At 37.3% G+C, this 19,703-nt stretch overlaps 2 protein-coding genes across 4 annotated transcripts; one reads left to right on the top strand and one right to left on the bottom strand.

The window, feature by feature from the left end:
- Positions 1-5,271: 5,271 nt before the first annotated feature.
- On the bottom strand, positions 5,272-6,114 carry LOC126702487 (serine/threonine-protein phosphatase 7 long form homolog). Its single transcript, XM_050401194.1, has 3 exons — positions 5,780-6,114; positions 5,468-5,668; positions 5,272-5,359 (listed from the first exon to the last, which is right to left on the bottom strand). Exons 1-3 carry the CDS (start codon positions 6,112-6,114, stop codon positions 5,272-5,274), a joined length of 624 nt encoding a protein of 207 aa, XP_050257151.1.
- Positions 6,115-8,065: 1,951 nt separating this feature from the next.
- LOC126714772 (golgin candidate 6) lies at positions 8,066-18,006 on the top strand. 3 transcript variants are annotated; one of them, XM_050415072.1, is made up of 20 exons: positions 8,066-8,249; positions 8,457-8,509; positions 8,915-8,967; positions 9,534-9,661; positions 9,747-9,799; positions 10,573-10,719; positions 11,111-11,184; positions 11,278-11,347; positions 11,707-11,760; positions 11,862-11,957; positions 12,815-12,865; positions 12,941-13,027; positions 13,137-13,250; positions 13,343-13,414; positions 13,735-13,917; positions 14,072-14,175; positions 14,329-14,377; positions 14,519-14,584; positions 15,997-16,764; positions 17,268-18,006. In XM_050415072.1, exons 2-20 carry the CDS (start codon positions 8,486-8,488, stop codon positions 17,817-17,819), a joined length of 2,745 nt encoding a protein of 914 aa, XP_050271029.1. In that variant the 5' UTR covers positions 8,066-8,249; positions 8,457-8,485; the 3' UTR covers positions 17,820-18,006. The 3 variants fall into 3 exon arrangements, with proteins under 3 accessions (XP_050271029.1, XP_050271030.1, XP_050271031.1); XM_050415073.1 differs by having other exon boundaries at positions 8,246-8,340; XM_050415074.1 differs by lacking the exons at positions 8,066-8,249; positions 8,457-8,509; positions 8,915-8,967 and having other exon boundaries at positions 9,568-9,661; positions 10,565-10,719.
- The last annotated feature ends 1,697 nt before the right edge of the window (positions 18,007-19,703 follow it).

Raw genomic sequence — 19,703 nt, 5'->3', positions numbered from 1 at the left:
TTGAAAACTAGTTTGTATCTCTAGCATTATTCTTTATATTATATGTGTATGAGAGTGTATGTAATATTGATTGTGTGCATTATTTTTTGTTATAATGTTATTTGTGTAAATAATAATGTGTGTGGAAGTTTGTGTGTACAATATAAAAATAATACTTATGTGGCTAACGAAAAAGTGACATGGCATTTATAATTTTACTACAAACACTTTATAAAAACTGTGGGAACTTACGTGTCCTGATATAATTGGATTTTATTTATTCTCATGTCAAAAATAAAGAAAAAAAAAAACGTTGGCTTCATTGTACATTACTTTTTCGTCAATCAAAAAAAAATAATAATAATAATAATAATAATTTACGCCAACCAAGTTCTACGGTACTTGGTGGCGGTCTTTGTGAAGTACCTGAGCCCACCAAGCTCGGGTACATTCTGCGTAAGTTTTGAAATAGGCAGATTAGTACTCGAGCTTGGTGGGCTCGGGTACCAATCTGGATATAAATTGAAAAGAGGCTGATACAAATTAGCAGCCTCTTTTCAATATCCAGCTTGGTACCTGAGCTTGGTGGACTCGGGTACTTCACAAAGTACCCGAGCCCACCAAGCTCGGGTACCAATCTGGATATAAATTGAAAAGAGGCTGATACAAATCAGCAGCCTCTTTTCAATAAAAAGGAATCACAAGAAATAAGAATTTACTTGCTTATCACCTTACTAAAATATAAGTATTAAAATCTAAAATCCAAACATTGGCCAATGAGCAGGAATATATGAATCAAAAACGTCACCCTCGATGAGGTGCAAATATATCTATTTCCAGTTTCCACAAACCTCTAATTAGCCCAGAGAAGAGATAATGATGACACCAATAAGAAATATATCCAGCAAGATATGGTACATGAACCATTCTCAAATATAAAGTGATTAAAATCTCATTCCTGTTTGGAAAACAGATGTAGCAGGTTTGAGAAAATAACTAAAGTGAGGCTAGAAGCCTATCAACATTATGATTCCTCCACTTCATATGTTCATTGGCTCAGGACTGGTTGAGTTCAGTATGTCCAAAAGTGAGTTATGTGGCTCCAATTCCTCATGCCACAAGGGAAGTTTGTCACCAGCGTAGAAATTTCTTGTCACTCCCTCGGAATTTATCTGCAAGAACATCAAAGACCAAGGGGTTTTAGTCAATTTGTGAGCAACTGAATGGTAAAAAAGAATCTACTTGGAAATGCTTAGCAGAAATCTTACAATGACAGTACGAACAACACCACCACTAGCACCATCACGCGCAATGGCAAGGGAAACTGCCTTAACCACTAATTGCTGCAGTAAAACACCAAAAAATAATTAAGAGCCTAAAAAGTACGGCAAAAAACAACAGTTTTATACTTATATATATATATATATATATATATATATATTGGATGAGCAATGAGAGAGTATGAGTTAGAAGAAATGTTTTGCCCTCGTACTCCATCATTACACACATATTCCTCCTTTTGTAATAAGTAATGACAAGTGAAAAGAAAAGAAATAACTGTCATCATGACTCTTCCTATACTAATTTTTTTTTAAATCGCAGTTGACCTTTTCAGATACAGCCAAGGGGGAAATAATAAGGCAAATATAAAAAAAATAGGTTGTCATGTTTATTACTTCTCCCTGATTGTAACCTTCAGTTGTTTACTAATGCAAGCATAATAATGAGGTCACAGGTTCACAGAAACTTGAAAGTATTTTATCATCACCTCAAAAGGCATTAACTAATTTTGCCTTTACAAAGATCAAGACCTACATACCTCAGCTTCATCTTTGGTCATTCCTTCTTTCCATGCTTGATCGAAAAACCCGTACAAGTAACTAGAACCAGATCCTGTGAAACACAAAGTTTGTCAAACCAACGCTCATGCAAAAATATAGCATTGAAGTTGATATCAAAGATGGCATCATAAAGAAAACTTTACCCAACATATATTACAAAAACACATAACATATACACTAATTTATTGTGTTAGAACCAACCCTGATAGGAAGATAACAATGTCATATAATATGGCACATATAAAGCTATTCCTACAAGATCATGAATTTTCCACAAGATGAATGAATGCTCCACATGTAACAGGCAACATATAAAACTTATACCATTAATTTCAAGATAGTAAATTCCGAATGTGAAGTGCTAAATGCAATCCATTTCAAATAGAAAGGAAGTATACAAAAGAAACAAACAAAAAGGAGCTTGAGAAATTAAGATTATAAGTTGCAGCATAACAAATCCTGTTCTAACCCAATCTTCTACTTTTATCACTTCCTCAGGCTAAGCTTTCCCACACCTCCAAACCAGATTAAGGATTTTCTGTTCTTTTTATTTAAAAAACAAAAATTGTTTTAGCCCCAAGGGGGAAAGTAGAAATTTCAAATCAGGCTTTAGTAACCCTTCATATATATAGCCTACTAAAGGACTACAAGAGAACAGTTGATACAAAATCTTACAGTGCAATTGCTACAAAAGAATATGGTACAATACAAAAACATGTAATAATAATAATAATAATAAATTGAATGTGCAGCACTCGCAAAACATAGGATACAAGGGAATATTTATTGATGCCTATAAACTTCATAGGCATGGAATCTTACCTGCAACGTTGGCCTAAAATCAAAGAGGAATAGAGACAGAACTGTCGTCAGTGGCATTGCCATTGATGTGGAATACACCTAAAGCAAAGCAAAAGCAAAAATAAAACAACAATTAAGAGGAATGCAAGAGAACAATGAGTTGTTTTATCCCAAGTACCGAAATAACCTTTCCATACATTCCTAGTTATCACAAGTAAAATGTATCAATGACAAGTGCAAGACACTAACCTTTGTACTTATGAGATAATTGTTGCCATATGTTAGGACCTTTTGACTTTCAATATTGTTGCATCAATACTACTCTTGAGAAGCGTAAGTCCTCCAATCAATGAGTGTTCAGGTTGAAGGGACGGAATCTGTGTAAATGCAGCTTCTTTCTTATACCACCAGCCACTTTCTAAGCTATCATCTCCACCCCTAATTGTTTAAATACTTCTATTCCCACACCATAGAACAATTGTGAACCTATAGAGCAAATAATTTATGGGAATTCACCTTTCTAAGGAAACTTATCCACCACCAAACTTTCTAAACTCAATTCCCAATTACTAATAACAAGTCCTACCCCCTCAAAATTTAGGCTAAAATCGATGTCAAAATTTAAAAAATTAATAAAGCAAATGAACCAATCCAAAAACAATGTTATATGAAGGGATGTTTTTCTTGAGCTGAAGTGTATGTCAATTTTTATTATAGACCTGACTACCAGCCAAAATGGCCAAATACCACATTTTCCTAAATTTATTAGCAAAAAAACAGTTGTGCAACTGAAAAATAATGGACATAAGTTATTCTATAGGTCTGAAATGGAAATTTCTGAAGTTCATTGCCAGAATTTTGCAAGTTACGAACAAAAAACTATATTAGCTTGTAAGCCCAAATCTTCAAGTTCATTGTCAAAAGATATGTGCTACAAAAAATATATGACCAAAGGACAAGAAGATCCTATACCATTACAAACCCAAAGTAGCACAAATTCTTGCCCATTCTTGAATCATTCTCGTTTTCTTCTCCTCACCAGTTCCTTGACTGGTCTCACCTTGCCTGAAAAGAACACAACACAAGCAAATATTAACATGCAAATGATTTAACTATAAAGCGATGTATATGTAATTGGTATCGAATCAAACTATAGTACCATGTCCAGTCCCACAGTCAGGACGATGTGTCCGTGTGCATTGCGGCCTTTGTGGCCGATCCTCGATGTGCGAAGGCTCTGCTGGGGGGGTGGGTATCTGTGTCTGGATGAACTCGGTATGCACAAACTCAGGGGGGACAGAAACAGGGGTGGGTCGCCCAGGAGTGGGCATGAACCTCATCTCATCTCTACCATCTACAACTGCGGGGGCAGGGCCGGCAGTCAGTGGGGGAGACGTACGGGTGGTGGGCAACAGAGATGTACTAGGGGATGTGGGTGGGCAAGTACCATTGCTCCTCATGGATGGGGACCCAGATGTGTCTCTATGGGCAAACGTATAGGATGGACCCGCATCATCGTGTGCCATAGAGCCTATGTCATAAGTAGTGTCCAAACACATCTCATCTGTTGTCTGACTTGCTTCCTCCATGGTGTGGTCATGCACGGGTCTGTGGCGCCGAGTAGATGTGGGCACGGGTGTGTGACGCCGACTAGATGTGGGCACGGGTGTGTGACACGAACCAGATGTAGGACGCTGAGCAGATGTGGGACGTCGACTAGATGTGGGCACGGGTGTGTGACGCTGACTAGATGTGGGAGGCCGACTAGATGAATGACGCTGACTAGATTGACGACCTCCATGCCCTTGACGTCCACCTGCTTGCCGACCACGCCGTACAACCGGTTCACTTGTGTTGCCCACATCATGTGCATGGTCCAAGATTAACCGACCAATCTCTTCAACAGCTTGCAAGGCATTAATAGAGTCGGTGTAGATCTCAGACCTTGGTTCGCACTTCGCTATAATGCTCAACTGCAATTGAACCTGTCACAAATATACAAGAGTAGTGTTAGTAGGTTGAACTAAACTATGCGAAGCAAGGTACATTTATAACGAAACAACAGTCTTTATAAATTTACCAAAGTGTCCCAGTACGAAGTCTCTTTTGTAATATGGCGAACAGTGCAGGGACGAAACCACACCATATACTCGTCATTGTAGCTCATCTCCCCATGAAAGGCCGGTGCATCGACAATTCTAGCGTGCGCAGCCCATTTAGCAATATGCGGGGCATGTACTTTGGCCCAATCTTCATGATGCTTGCCCTGGAGGGTGATCTTGTGCAATTCAATTGAAGTATCAATATCGACTGGTATGCCTTGCTTCATCCCAAATTGTCGGAGAACATGTTCAGGATGATGACTTTCAACCACCCAAAAATGTATGAGCAGCACAATAGACCTCCATATGTGTTGGCCTGTCGTACAATATGCGGGTAGAGAACGCGAATAATTTCTGTACGGCTCCCAAACAATCTGCAATGATTCAACAGATGCAAACAACCATATTAACAATATAATTAGAAAAAATGTGTAACGAATGTGAACAATACATGTAACTCTGAAATAAAAAATGTTTATTCATTCCAAAGTGAATTGTCAGTACAAAAACTACATGCCAAAACGGTTCCCACTTGTAAGACATGATACCTAATTTGGCCGTAGTGAAGTAAGCGACACACGATAGGCACGTAGAACGTGCATTGAATGTTCAGTTGTTATCTTAGCCCCTTTCCATCTAGCAAACAACACAGACATTACCTTCATATTAGTTACTTACATAATTCCCATGCAAACAAAGTTGATGAGGAAATGTAAAACGGTAACTATCTAAGATGCTACATACCTGACAGCAAGTGGACCTGGAGGCAATGCCTGGTGTGGATGCCTCATCACAGGACATATGTGGGGAAACCTCGCCCACACCCACAACTGCACCAATAGCAGTGCACCGTCGATCTGCTTGGTTGTCTTCTCTGATGCCTTACAAAGGTGTCTATAGAGCCAACTTAGTGCTGCACTACCCCAACTATACTTCTTTCCGTTGCTGATTAGATCCAAAAATTGCAGATACCTAATTGAGATCCGTTCTCCAGACTTGTACATAAATAGCGTACTACCTAACAACTCCACTATGTAAAAACAAGCATACTTCTACACAAGCGCCTCAGGGGCGTCAACCGGGAGAGGGTTACTAAACCGATCCCCAAGCCATTTGGCTTTTATGCTCGCCCCTTCCAGCACTCCAGTGTTCTTATTATGACCAAGTTCTCTATCTGGCGGTATATGCCCTAGCAATCTACGGCAGACGTCACGCCAACTGCCTGTCGAGGGTATACATTCCACCAACGGCAAGCCATCTACAGGTACCCCCATTATAACCTCCATATCTTGTAGTGTGATGGTCATCTCACCGTGGGGCAAGTGAAATGAGTGCGTCTCCGGCCGCCATCTCTCCACCAACGCTATGATCAATGCATGGTCAATGTCCATATGTGGGACCTGAAGTAGCCCATCTAACCCCGCATCAGTGATATAAGCGACAATTCGTGGATCTAACCCATCTACCCTACCTTCAAGCAGACCTTTATCTCGGTGACGACAAGTCAATACATCTGGCACTTCCTGCAAATAGAGCAGCGTAATATTAATAATAATTACAGTACCACATAATAATTACGCTTCAAAGTTAAATTCCAAAAATCTTTCGACTTCATATATTGAACAAGTGCATACCTCGCCTTCCAAATGCGCATCCCAAAGCAAACTTGAACGATGCTCATCCTGCCTCGTCAACAAAGTCTGTATAGCGGGTCCTGCTCCATGTGGGTCCATATCTGGCATTTGGAGACAACAGCAAGACAGTCTTATTTATTTATTTTTAATTATAAACAAATTTTTCTGAAAATGGCAATAATATATATCTAATATAGCCTTCACTGATTTCAATAAAAAAATTTGAATTAAACTTGAGAAAGTGAGAGGGAGACTCAGAAAGTGAGAGGGAGACTCAGAAAGTTAAGGGGGCAGGAGATGTCATTTGGTTAAGGGGGCAGGAGAAAGTTAAAGAGGTATGCTCTATTTAACATGTTGTCTCCCATATAGTTTAGCATGTTACTATTTTATAAGTAGTTTTTTCACCTAAGATGGTAAATTCCAGCAGATTAGCTGAATATATTTCTATTGTCAATTGTCACTGATACAAGCGAGGAATGCAATAATGAAAGGAGGAAGCATAAGTGCCATGGCAGATCCATGCTTAAGTGGGGCTTATATTGTAACTGAATTTCAAAATGTATTATCGATAGCTGTTCAACGTACTACTCCAAATGAACAAGAAAGACCAAACATGGAAGAAGTCTTACAGAAACTTGAAGAAACCCATATTTTAAGTCTAAACTTCAAATCCAACTACAAGAATTTTTGAAAAAAAAAAAAATGTTTGGAAGTTGGAACCAGCAATACTACAAAACATGTTTTATGCATTTGTATTATATATTTCTCATTATAAAATTAAGTGCCAACAATGGTCAGTCTTGCACACATAGAATTGATAGGTCTGGTCCTGAACGGTTCAATGATGGGATCAGCCTAAGGGATTGGCTTAAACCTGGGCATAGTAAACTAAACAAAGCTGAAAGTGTGCTTATATTCATGTAGTACACTCATGTAGAACACTGAAAGTCTTTCCCTTAATAGAAAATAAAAAACCTAAAAGACAAGCACAACCAGACCAACATTCTAGTAATCACCGAAAATATATATATTAACTAACTAACTAAATTGATCAAAACCCAGAATCAAACTATGCATAAAAATCACAAATTTACAAACAAAAATACCCACAAGCTGAACATGCAAGCTGAGCGAGACATACCTTGTGAGAGGGAGACCGAGAGCGTGAGCATCAGCGCGAGAGGGAGACCAAGAGCGAGACAGCGACGGAGAATGAGGCAGATCGCGAGATTGAGAGGGAGAATGAGAGAATTTGCGAGATTGAGAGGAAGAATGAGAGTATTTGTGTGGAAATAGCTTTAGATTGAGAGAGGGAGATAGCGAGATTGAGAGGTTTCGTGTTTATGGGTATGTTTTGCTCTGTTCTGGGTTGGATATTGTGGGTAACAGATGGTTTAAGTGTGGGGTAATAGGCAGACATGGCTGAGCAGTACTCGAGCTTCATGAGCTCAGGTACCAAGTTTATTTTTTAAATTCAGATGCCCACGTCAGGTGCCACGCTGGAACAGAAAAATGGGGTACTCGAGCTCACCAAGCTCGAGTACCACAAAAAGTGATAGTTTCCTATATATTTTCCAAACAGTGTTTCGGGCCTAAATATTTCAAAAATTAATGCTAATGGGCCATTTTGGCCACCAAATCGCTCATTCACATAAAATCAATTGGGCTCGGAGGCCCAATATATCTCCGTTACCGGTGACTCTCATAATCATATTCATAGTCCAACACAACAACAACCTGAAAACAAAAAAACAAAACAAAAACAAAAACTACTGTGGGCTTTCGTGTGATCGTATAGAAACCACGTGAAAGCGAAAAGGCTCAGATCAACTACTCCACCGTCACACTGAGATCGCTACGCTCGTCTTCACAATCCTCAAAAATAAGCAAAGGTACAATCTTCGCGTACTAATTAATTTCCATATAACCCATTTCTTTCCCTTCTCTCTAGGTTTTCTTTTTCGTCAATTCCTTTCTGTTACTGTAAGCCTCTTTTTGTGTTTGTGTTTGTTCTTCAAAAGTCAAACCAGCTCCAATAATACCTTGATTCTTTTGGGTTATTTTATTTTATTTTATTTTTATTGTTGTTGTTGTTTCAGGATTTCTTGCAATTTGGTGACCCAACAACATGGATTTGGTATCTGGCTACAAGGTCACTTCTATCTCTCTCTCTCTCTAATGCATGTTCTAATAGTTGTAAATTTTTATCATTTGTGACTAATTGATTATAATCGTTTTAATGTTTTAGGCTTTTAATTGTATAGTTAGGCCTTAATAACCCTTTTTATATGGTCATCTATAGCATATATTAAAGTTGCAAACTCTAAAATTTCGGTATATGGGTTTATAATGAATGGTGGGCACAATGGTTTTTTTTTTCTCGACCAATGGTATGATTTGATTATGTACAAGTCATGGGCAGAATGAGTTTTTTTTTTTTTTTTGGTTAGTGAGGGTTGTTGCCATTTGATTTTGAGCCAATTTATGATTGAATGGATTTTGTGGTTGTGCCTTTTATATTATGTTTGGATGTTATTGAGTTGAAATTATTGTGCAGGGGGTTGTCGGGCTCGTTTTTGGCAATGAGAATTCTGGTTCAAATGAAGATAGGTAAAGTTCTCTTTTATGCTCATGATATTTGTGAATTTGAAGAAATTGAAAATGACCCGGATACGGCTTGACTCTTTATCTGTTGAAACTAATCCAGAAGAACTTGTTTTTAGAGAAATAAGGGTTTATGGCTTATGAATCGGACGCACTTTGCATACTTGTATTATACGTTTCTGATAAAATTGTTAACCGGTGTTGTTGTCAGTCCTTCATTGGAGTTAGGAGAGATTTCATTACTGTAATGTGTCTGAACTCTGAAGGAGTTAGGCATTTGAAAGTAATGTATCATCTCATTGGAATAGGTGGTTAATGTAAAACTACATCAGTTCTGTTAGGAATTGTTGAGGCATATGCATTTAGTGGGTTTATGCAGCTGGTAGCCTGTTTTTTTACTGCATTGTTTTCTCAAAGCAATTTTTTTGCCTCTCTTGCAACTACATTTCTTATGTCCTGAATATTCTAAAGCGTTCTTTGCTTCATTTCTTATTGCCTTGTATCACTGTTGTATTTTTCTGGAGAAGTTTTTGCTTTATGTAATCAATCTTCTATGTGTTTTGTATTGATAGCTATGTTGAGCGCTTGCTAGACCGTATAAGCAATGGTAAACTGGCTGAAGACCGGAGGAGTGCCATGATTGAGCTTCAGGCTATTGTGGCAGAAAGTCGTGGTGCCCAGCTAGCATTTGGGGCAATGGGTGAATGCTTCTCTCTTGTATGATATAGTGGGTTAGTTTGTGTGCTATGATTGCGTTTTATAATATTTTTCATTTACTTTTGCAGGCTTCCCTGTAATGTTGGCAGTCTTAAAGGAAGAACGTGATGACGTTGAAATGGTGGAAAATCTTTCTTCCCTACACGCCTTTATTCCATGTTTTTCCTTTAATTTCAATTCCATCACTCAAAAAAGTACATATTAAGAGGAAAAAAATTGAGAACTGAACTGTGGCTTTTAATTATCCACATTTTTCTGATATATCTTTCCCCTTAGGTAGCTTAAAAACAATTCCAACATGTTCTTCAGTATTAGCTGTCTTATATCCTAAAATATTTTATGGTTTAACGGTTAAATTCAACAGTTTGGTAAAATCCATTGTTTGATCCATATTTAATTTTTGGAGATTCTTCTGCCTGTATTTAGGTTAAACCATTACCAACAAGTTGAATGTTCAGGTTCTGGCATGCTATATTTTATTGAAATAATGCTTATGACCAAGATGGACCAATCACACTGACTTGGTTTTGACCTTGGACAGAGGATCTGTAGAAATTATTCTTGACTGTTATCTCAGAAATTTATATTTTACTCAGAAAAAAAAAAAAAAAAAAAAAATGAAGGACTCCACAATCAACTTACCAAAAGAAAGATTCTCTACTGAAGATCTTTTTTGGCCATTGGCGGAAACTAACTAAGTGGGACATGAGCCTTTTTTGGTCATGGCTGACAAATATGACCCATTTTTACTGCAGAATTTACATTCTTATCCTGCAAGATTGATTTTTATTTGTATGCCTTTTCCCATTATTTCATTCAATATGAAATAATCTTCAGTTTTATTATGTCCAAGAACCGAGTAAGACAATGAGTTCATTCATTCCAGTTGTGCAGGTTCGGGGTGCTTTAGAAACTCTTGTAGGTGCTCTGACTCCTATTGAGCATGCAAAAGGGCCAAAGAATGAGGTTCAACCAGCTTTAATGAACACTGATTTGCTTTCCAGAGAAGCAGACAGCATTTCTCTTCTTCTAAGTTTGTTGGTGAGAGCTCTTCACTTAAATTTTGATCACCATGGATATGTTATTGGGCGCGTTTGGTATTGCTGTAGGAAGTAGAGTTCTAGCTGTAGAGCATTTGAGATAAAAAAATTTTAACTCAATAATGCTTAGTGCTATAAAGCTGTTAAAACTGTTTGGTTACCAATTTCTAAGGAGCTTTCATTTGTTCAAATTTCATCTTTAACCTTAAAGTTGTTAAAAACTCTTCATTTCTGCTATAAAGAGCTCTATGAGTCTTACAAAAGTTTTCACCTCTCTTACATTAATACTAGACACACACGTTAATTGCATTTGCTTGGTTTACTATATTTGCTTGGTTTATGCATAGCATCATGGCCTTTTTCATTGTTATTTTTGTTGGATGCTTTGGCAGTCAGAGGAGGATTTCTATGTACGATATTATACCCTTCAACTTTTGACAGCACTCCTCACAAATTCTCCAAATAGGTATTTGTTTCTCAACTACTATCTTGCTTTTGTGCAAATTTGTGGATTCTTTTAAGTTTTAGCAGGAAGAATTTTTGCTGAGTTCGTCTTCAGGTTACAGGAAGCCATTCTTACCATTCCTCGTGGTATAACTCGGCTGATGGATATGCTAATGGATCGTGAGGTACAAAATGTGTTCATGGAATCTTGCTTCTGCTACTTTTTCTCAATGCTATAATTTATCTTTATCATAGGCATATTTCTCCAAAATATAAGCTTTTAGCAGTGATCTTGTTTGGTAGGAAGATTCAACATTTTTTATTATCTCCCAGAGTTTTTCTGCTTACAATTCCTCCTGTCTGTTAGTTGAAATTTTGGCTCTTGTAATACTTTATGAGAAGGAGAACAACTTTAATTGTTTGTTTTAAAATAATGGTTAGATTAAAGTCACCATTTCCTAAAAGCTTAAGCTTCTCGGGACTTGGTAATTTATCAGTTTGGTTTTCTTCTTGTACTCGTATTAAAAACAATTGTGGTTCTTAGGTTATTCGAAACGAGGCCTTACTGTTGCTTACTTATTTGACCCGTGAAGCTGAGGTAAGATCTTCCTGCCACTTGTCATCTAATGGTTCTGCTGAACCTGTGCTTGAAAATGTGTTTGATTTCCCTACTAATTAATACAGTTTTGTGAATTTTAGGAGATTCAAAAAATTGTGGTCTTTGAAGGTGCATTTGAGAAGATTTTCAGCATCATTAAAGAGGAGGGAGGATCAGAAGGTGGTGTTGTTGTGCAGGTGATTTACTGTTACTCAATTTATCATGGAAGTTTAATCAACTGGTTCTAGCTTGTTTACTGATAAATTACTTGTCTTGCAAATGGCTTCTTATTGTTTGGGCTTCTACAATTTAAAACTTGTTTCCTTTATGGTCTTTTGAATGTGACACTTTCTCAACTATATCAATCAATCGAGTAGTTTGTCATGGATTACTAAGACAGCTTCACCAATGAAGTTATGATAGCGTTTAAGTGCCTCTATTGCATTTCACTAATTTGCTAGCTAAATGAGCTGTTTATATGCTATAATTACATTGAGCTTCAGCACCATTTGTGGGTTTTGGTCTGAATATTTTATTTTGTCATTGGTTATTTACGGTTATGATTCTACTTGTAGCCTAAATTAAGGACTCTTGTAGTTTTGACCATTTTTTTGAGTTTGAAACCCACATGCTTTATATTATCCTTTGGCTGTCCTCTCCCGTATGGGTTATGTTGCTCATTTGACACATTCTAGTTGAACATTTTAGGTGACAAGAAAGAAAGCATGTAAAAAGGCTTTGTTGATCCATCATTATGATTTTCTCTTTATGGTTCTACTTGCCCAGACAAACACCTAACATAGAAGAGAGAGGAGGGGGGGGGGGGGAGATATTCTTTGTAGAAAATTTGTTACAATAAACAGAGTTATGTGCATTGGCCTTGATTCTGAGTCCCATTTTCATAACTTTTTGTTTTTCTCAGAATCAGAGAACAACTTATGGTCGTTGACTGTTTAGCTATTCCTCAATTTATTCATTTCTATTTTTCTTTACAAGCATTTGAGAATTCTGCGAATATCTTGGTTATAAAACTATTATGCATGTAATGGTGCAGGACTGTCTTCAATTGTTGAACAACCTTCTCCGAACTAATGCATCTAATCAGGTCTGCAGCCTCTGTTGTGTTATATTTTATGCTTGAGATTCTCTCATGCTCCTAATGCTTCCAAGTGTGGTTCAGATACTACTGAGAGAGACTATGGGATTTGACCCCGTAATATCAATTCTGAAGCTACGGGGAAGTACTTACAGTTTCACCCAACAGAAGGTTAGATACTCAAATGTATATAAGATTTTACCATAGATCTTTGAATTTTCTGTCACAGAAGCCTTACTGGTATTTCTTCTTTTCCTTGAAACAAACGCCATGCCAGTAGACAATTAATCTACTCAGTGCATTAGAAACCATTAATTTGTTAATGATGGGAGGTACAGAGGCTGATCCTGGAAAAGATGCAAATAAGCTAACAAATAAAGCAACACTGGTTCAGGTTTCTTACTAACTTCATATCTGCTATAATTATTTCCTTTAGAATCATTAACTTGGTGGTATCTTATCCTGTAATGTGTATATTGGTTGCAGAAAAAAGTATTGGATCATCTTCTTTTGTTGGGTGTCGAAAGCCAGTGGGCACCAGTAGCTGTCCGTTGCGCAGTAAGATGACTTTTCTGAACATTGTTCACTGTCTTTTTGCCTCTCTGTCTCTCTCTCTCTCTCACACACACATACACTCTTTTTGTGCACATAATTTGCAGAGAGAGAGAGAGAGAGAGAGAGAGTTAAAAGTTTAGATATTACACAAATAAGCATTTAGGAATTCTATTTCAAATTTCTGGTACTATGTATACACCACCATGTTTCAGAAAAAAATTTCTCCTGCCTTTTAAATGCAGTAACTTTCATTTGTTATTGGTAGATTAAGAGGGTGTTTGTGGTATATTTGTTTTACATTTCTTGCCTATTCACTTTGTCAGGCATTACAATGCATCGGTGATCTGATTGGACAACCCAAGAATCTTGATATCCTTGCAACCAAAGTTCTTGGAGAGGAGCCACAAACGGAACCTGCTTTGAACTCTATTCTTCGAATCCTTTTGCGGACATCTAGTATGCAAGAGTTTATTGCAGCTGATTACGTTTTTAAGAGCTTCTGTGAGGTTGATAACATGTATCTGCTCTATTTTGTCATTTTCTTTGGTTCCTAAGCATGTTCAATGCATAGTTAATAATCTAAATCTTTTGCTCGTATACATCATTGCTTCTTGACCTTTTATTTTTGCTTGTTTTTGTTTGCTATGCCCCTTGTACCAGAAAAATTCTGATGGTCAAACAATGTTAGCATCTACATTAATTCCTCAACCGCATTTAATGACTCATGCTCCCCTTGAGGAGGATGTGAACATGTCGTTTGGAAGGTTTGTCTATTCTCTGTGCATTTTACTGATTAATCTGTTTTGAGCTGGGTCCATATATTAAATTATGTTACATGAATTAAAAATAAAAGGCATCACATTCTTTTCTTCTTCTTCTAAAAGCTTCTTCTGATGAATAACCTTTTTCTCCTGCAGCATGCTATTGCATGGTCTTACCTTGAGTGAAAATGATGGTGATCTTGAGGTAATGTGGTTCTTTGGTAATTTAAGTTCTAAAGACAACAGTAGTACCAGCTGAATTTGTTGGATTGTATCATCTTTACATACATAGATTACAATCTCTCTGTGTGTGCCAATGAATTTTTTTTTTTTTTTTGAAACACAGACTTGTTGCAGAGCTGCTAGTGTTCTTTCTCATGTACTAAAGGATAATGTCCAGTGCAAAGAAAGGGTAAGCAACTGCATTTCCTTCTCATTGTTGTCTTCCCATGCTTTTAGTACTAGTTTGATCAACTGATGTATCATTTGTATACCTATCATGTGCATGGCTAGCATAACACATATGCTTTTTCAGTGCTTCTTTTACCTAACAAAAGAAAAAATGATTATCATTGTCAAATTAAAAGTTATCTGTAGAATGATTGCATTTGTGTGGGAGGTCAATTCCTTAACAGTGGGCAATGTTTTACATAGCCTGGTCTAATACATATTTCCCTATTCTTATCTTAACGTTGCTTATTTCTTAAAAGTTTAATAGAGTCTATTTTTCCTTCTTTGGACTAAACAAACATGATAATTGATAAGGAACATTCATCAGAATTTATCATGGTTTTAAAAACCAGACCGGACGTTTCAACTGGGAACCAGACCTATTTTCGGTTCTTTGGCCATTTAAAACCATGGAATTTATACTTAATTGCTGTGAAATTACTTTTCTCATATTGTTGTTTGCCCTTTTAATTGCATTATAAATGGTTCTAGAACCAAGGCAACTGCCTCAGTGGTTGCAATGCGGGAAAAAAATTGTTGGAGTGGGGGACTTCAGGTTCGATTCCTTTCGACAACATTTTCAAAACTTCTTTTTCAATATAGGACACTACATTGAATTGGACAGCACTTAAAGAGAATGTTAATGTGGATAAGTGAAAATAAATGGAATGATAGGATCTGAAATGAGGAAATCCACTTAAAGATAGGGGCAGCACCTGTTGATGAAAAGATGAGAAAGAGTTTCTTGAGATGGTTTGGTCATGTTCAAAGGAGAGCGATTGATGCACCGGTAATAGCGAGTTGATCCAAGTTGAGGGAATTAAAAAAGGTAGAGGAAGACCCAAATTAACATTAGTGGAACTTATAAAAAAGGACTTGGCAATTAAATAAGTAACAGAGAATATGAATTTAGATAGGAATATAATGGAGGAAAATAATACACGTGGTTGACCCTAAAAATTTTTTGGGATTAAGGCTTCTTGTTTTTGTTGTATGAATTCTTATAGTTGGGGTTATCCATCCTCTATATGTTATATGATGCTGAGAACTTGGTGAAAATAAATACATAAATTTATTCTTTGTGATGGTGTGCACCTTAGGCTTAATGTTGAACCTTATTTTATCTCACACCATTGGCCACTTTGATGGCCACCTTATAAAGCTTGAGTGTTTTCAAAGAAATGTTTCTACATGATGGATGTATAGTTTTGAGGTAGGTAACTAAGTGCCTCAAGATGGAAAGAAACTCAAAAGATGACTCACTGTAATTAAGCTATTGAAAAAGAGGAGCCTCGAAAAAAAAAAAAAGAAAAGGAAAAAGTGAAAACAATGACTGTTGCATATATCAATCTGATTTTGTTAGAGTATGTGCAGGTTATTCGAATGGAACTTGAGCCACCCATGCCATCACTAGGAGCTAGTGAGCCACTAATGCACCGAATGGTAAAATACATAGCTCTTGCCTCTTCCATGAAAAATAAAGATGGAAAATCAAGCACATCAGGAAATCTATATGTTCAACCAATTATCTTGAAATTGCTGGTCACATGGCTAGCTGATTGCCCTAATGCAGTGCATTGCTTCCTAGATTCCCGTCCCCACCTTACGTATCTGCTTGAGTTGGTGTCAAATTCCTCTGCAACAGTGTGCACAAGGGGTTTGGCAGCAGTTCTCTTGGGAGAATGTGTAATTTACAACAAATCCAATGATAATGGAAAGGATGCTTTTACAGTGGTTGATACCATAAGCCAGAAACTCGGGCTTACGTCATACTTCTTGAAGTTTGATGAGATGCAGAAAAGCTTCCTTTTTACCTCTGTAAAGTCAGCCCAGCCTCATAAAGCATTGACGAGATCTACTGCTGCTAGCATGGCAGATATTGAAGATGTTGATGAGAATGATTCGTCTGATCAGAAAGCTGAGGATCATCCGATTCTCTCGGCAATCTTTGATGTTCAATTTGTGAACCTTGTCAAGAAATTGGAGGGAGATATCAGAGAAAGCATTGTTGAGGTCTATAGCCACCCAAAGAGCAAGGTGTCGGTGGTGCCAGCAGAATTGGAACAGAGAAGTGGGGAAAGTGATGGGGAGTATATCAAGCGGCTGAAAACATTTGTGGAGAAGCAGTGCTCTGAGATACAGGTATTGTTCTTTTTACAATTCATGCTTTTCTAATCATTCTTCCGAAAAGTGTAGTATAATGAATGGGAAAAGCGTCATATAATGAATGGGAGGGTACCATTAGGATAGTAATATGGATCGGCTGTAGGTAACCCTCTCTGTTTGTCAGATGGCTGGCTGTCTGGTTACAAATGGTGTTACAGTTGTCAAATCTTTCTTATGCTGTACTAGTGTCAACATTTCCAACGTCCTTATATGTCATTCTATAATGATTCCAACATTATATGTCATTCTGAGGCATGCCCTTACTCCTTGGAGAATTTTCTATAACGATAATGTTATAGCACTGATCATATTAAAATTTGTGGTCAGAAGTGTTGCCCATTAACTCATTGTTGATGAGCATAAGCATTGGCGATTAACAGGCCATCTTGTTGGAAGATTTCCATAGAACTGCACTTCAGTGAGGACTAAATTTGACTTGCTTTTTTTTTTTCCACTGCCCTTTCCTCCTCGTCTTTTAGGACCTTCTTAGCCGAAATTCACTTTTGGCTGAGGACCTTGCAAAAACTGGTGGAGGCAGTAATTCCCAGCCTGAGCAGAGAGTGAGTGGGGGCCTGGATAGAGTCCAGGTAGAGAAACTCCGAAGAGATCTTCAAGAAGCATCTCAACAGTTGGAGATGCTCAAGACAGATAAGGCCAAGATCGAGTCTGAGGCATCCATGTACAGAAATTTAGCCGGGAAGATGGAATCTGATCTGAAGGGCCTGTCTGATGCTTACAACAGTCTTGAACAGGCCAACTTATATCTAGAAAAGGAGGTGAGAGCTTTGAAGAGTGGAGGGCCCTCAACAATTCCAGATGTTGAGGCAATAAAGGCCGCAGCAAGGGAAGAAGCCCAGAAGGACAGTGAGGCAGAACTGAATGATTTGCTTGTGTGCCTTGGCCAAGAACAGAGCAGGGTGGAAAAATTAAGCGCAAGGTTGCTTGAGTTAGGGGAGGACGTTGACACACTGCTTGAAGGTATTGGAGATGACGTTGGGCTGCCTGAAGAAGGTGAAGAGGAGGAAGACTGAATATATGGGTCCTTCTTGTCTTCTGCACTTAGGTTTGCTTTGTTTTACCTTCTGTTTAATTGTAATTCCTCCTTGTGCCAAAGGCAAATCTTAAATTACACACTAAAACCAGTATCTTTATGTGTAAATTAACATAGACTAATGTTAATTATGTGATCTTTGTGCCAAGTTTGGTTTTAAAGTATCAGCCAATTATTATTCACTAGCCAACCATATGCATGTATTACTTTGCAATCGGTCGGTCTTCGGTTCAGGTCCTTCTTGGTTGGGCAGTTTTGTCGGGTTCCGGGTTATGGATGGACAGCATATGGTTAGATTGAGCATTCAATTGGATCCAACCAAAAAAATTGAGTCTCGGTTGGATCAAGCAATTCATATATCATACTCCTCATATGGCCTAAAACAAACATTACTACAGTTCGTTTATCAATTCCCCTAGTTCTGATCTAATTAGCACCACCTATGACCTCAACGATCCTCAAATTTTGGAGAAGTGGAACTGCTTTTCAAGTCAAATTAATGTCTAACGCATGGCTTATGATTTAAGCTCAACAATCCTTAAATGAACAAATTACAACACAAACAAAAGAAGCCGGAAATTTTGGGGCAAAGCAGGAATGAACAGAATAAAGTAACATATATCTTGCAGTCTTTTGTGATTATTATTTTACTCTTTAATAAATCTTAAATCGTGTAAGCCTGACAGCAAATTAATAATGGATAAGGATTAATTATGAAGGGGATTCACATTACACCCAACTTAGGTGGCTAGAGAGATAATACTTTTGGGCTCAACTCTTAATATTTTGCCACATAATCTTGAGAAGGCCTCACATTTTTTTTCTTGTCTTTTTCTTTCACTCTAATATAATAATAACCCATATTTTTCAATTAAGTTTGAATGGTATAAAGATTCCATTGTGACATCATATTTTCTTTAAAGAGTAATATGAATAGTTTTATATACAAATACAATAATATAAATATTTATTAATAACTACCATTTTTATCAAATTTCAAATTTTAGAAGGAAAAAAAAAATCATATTTTGAGAAAATTTTTATTTATTGCACAAATTATTGGCTAATAATAATATGCATAAAATCGAAACTTAAAACAATTTTACACACTATTCTCAATATTTAAATATCTATCACACTTCTTATTTAATATAATCATAATAAATATTTATCATGCGTCTACAAAAGTTAAGCGAGAAACTTTTGTTAATTATTATGAGGAAGAGCTTGTGTCCAGTGAAAACTGGACACGTTGGATTGCGGACACATGTTCAAGAGTCCGCAATCCAACGTGTCCAGTGAGAGTTTATCAGGGGGAAGGGCTTGTGTCCAGTGAAAACTGGACACGTTGGATTGTGGACACATGTCCAAGAGTTCGCAATCCAACGTGTCCAGTGAAAACTTTCACCGGACACAAGCCGCACTCATCATCATGTGGCCCACCACTTACATCAGATTTTTAAAAGTACTATTATCCATGCCACCTTATTAATTCTACTAACTATATAAAAAGAGGCAATGCCTTTACAGGGCCCCTTTTGGTGTTGTGAGCCATTTTTTCCCCCCAAAGTTTTGAACAGTTGCTACAGTGCTTTGGTTTCGTCAACCTCTGCATTGTAGTTACGGTGCCTAAAGAGGTTTTTTTTTTTTTTTTTTTTTTTTTTTTTTTTTTTTTTTTTCCTTCCTCGAATGCGCTAAAGCACTGTAGCTACAGTGCTTTGGTTTCGTCAACCTTTGCACTGTAGCTATAGTGCCCAGAGTTTTTTTTTTTTTTCCTCCAGTAATCGGTTTGTGTGTGTGTGTGTTTTTTTTTTCTTTAAAATATTTATGTAAGTTGGTATATATATTGTTATACTGACACAAT

This window comes from Quercus robur, chromosome 2 (genome assembly GCF_932294415.1).
Source record: "Quercus robur chromosome 2, dhQueRobu3.1, whole genome shotgun sequence".
NCBI lineage: Eukaryota > Viridiplantae > Streptophyta > Magnoliopsida > Fagales > Fagaceae > Quercus > Quercus robur.
Note: the sequence above shows the minus strand (reverse complement) of the source record. Positions and strands in the feature narration are given on the sequence as shown.

Bases quoted from the DNA above. Each gene is read 5' to 3' on its own strand.
- LOC126702487 (XM_050401194.1), bottom strand. From the start codon at position 6,114: ATGGACATTGACCATGCATTGATCATAGCGTTGGTGGAGAGATGGCGG. The intron at 5,669-5,779 runs GTAGAAGTATGC...GGATCTAATCAG, and splicing joins GACGCCCCTGAGGCGCTTGT to CAACGGAAAGAAGTATAGTT. The intron at 5,360-5,467 runs GTATGTAGCATC...GTTGTTTGCTAG, and splicing joins CCAGGTCCACTTGCTGTCAG to ATGGAAAGGGGCTAAGATAA.
- LOC126714772 (XM_050415072.1), top strand. From the start codon at position 8,486: ATGGATTTGGTATCTGGCTACAAG. The intron at 14,378-14,518 runs GTAATGTGGTTC...TTTGAAACACAG, and splicing joins AAAATGATGGTGATCTTGAG to ACTTGTTGCAGAGCTGCTAG. The intron at 16,765-17,267 runs GTATTGTTCTTT...CTCGTCTTTTAG, and splicing joins AGCAGTGCTCTGAGATACAG to GACCTTCTTAGCCGAAATTC.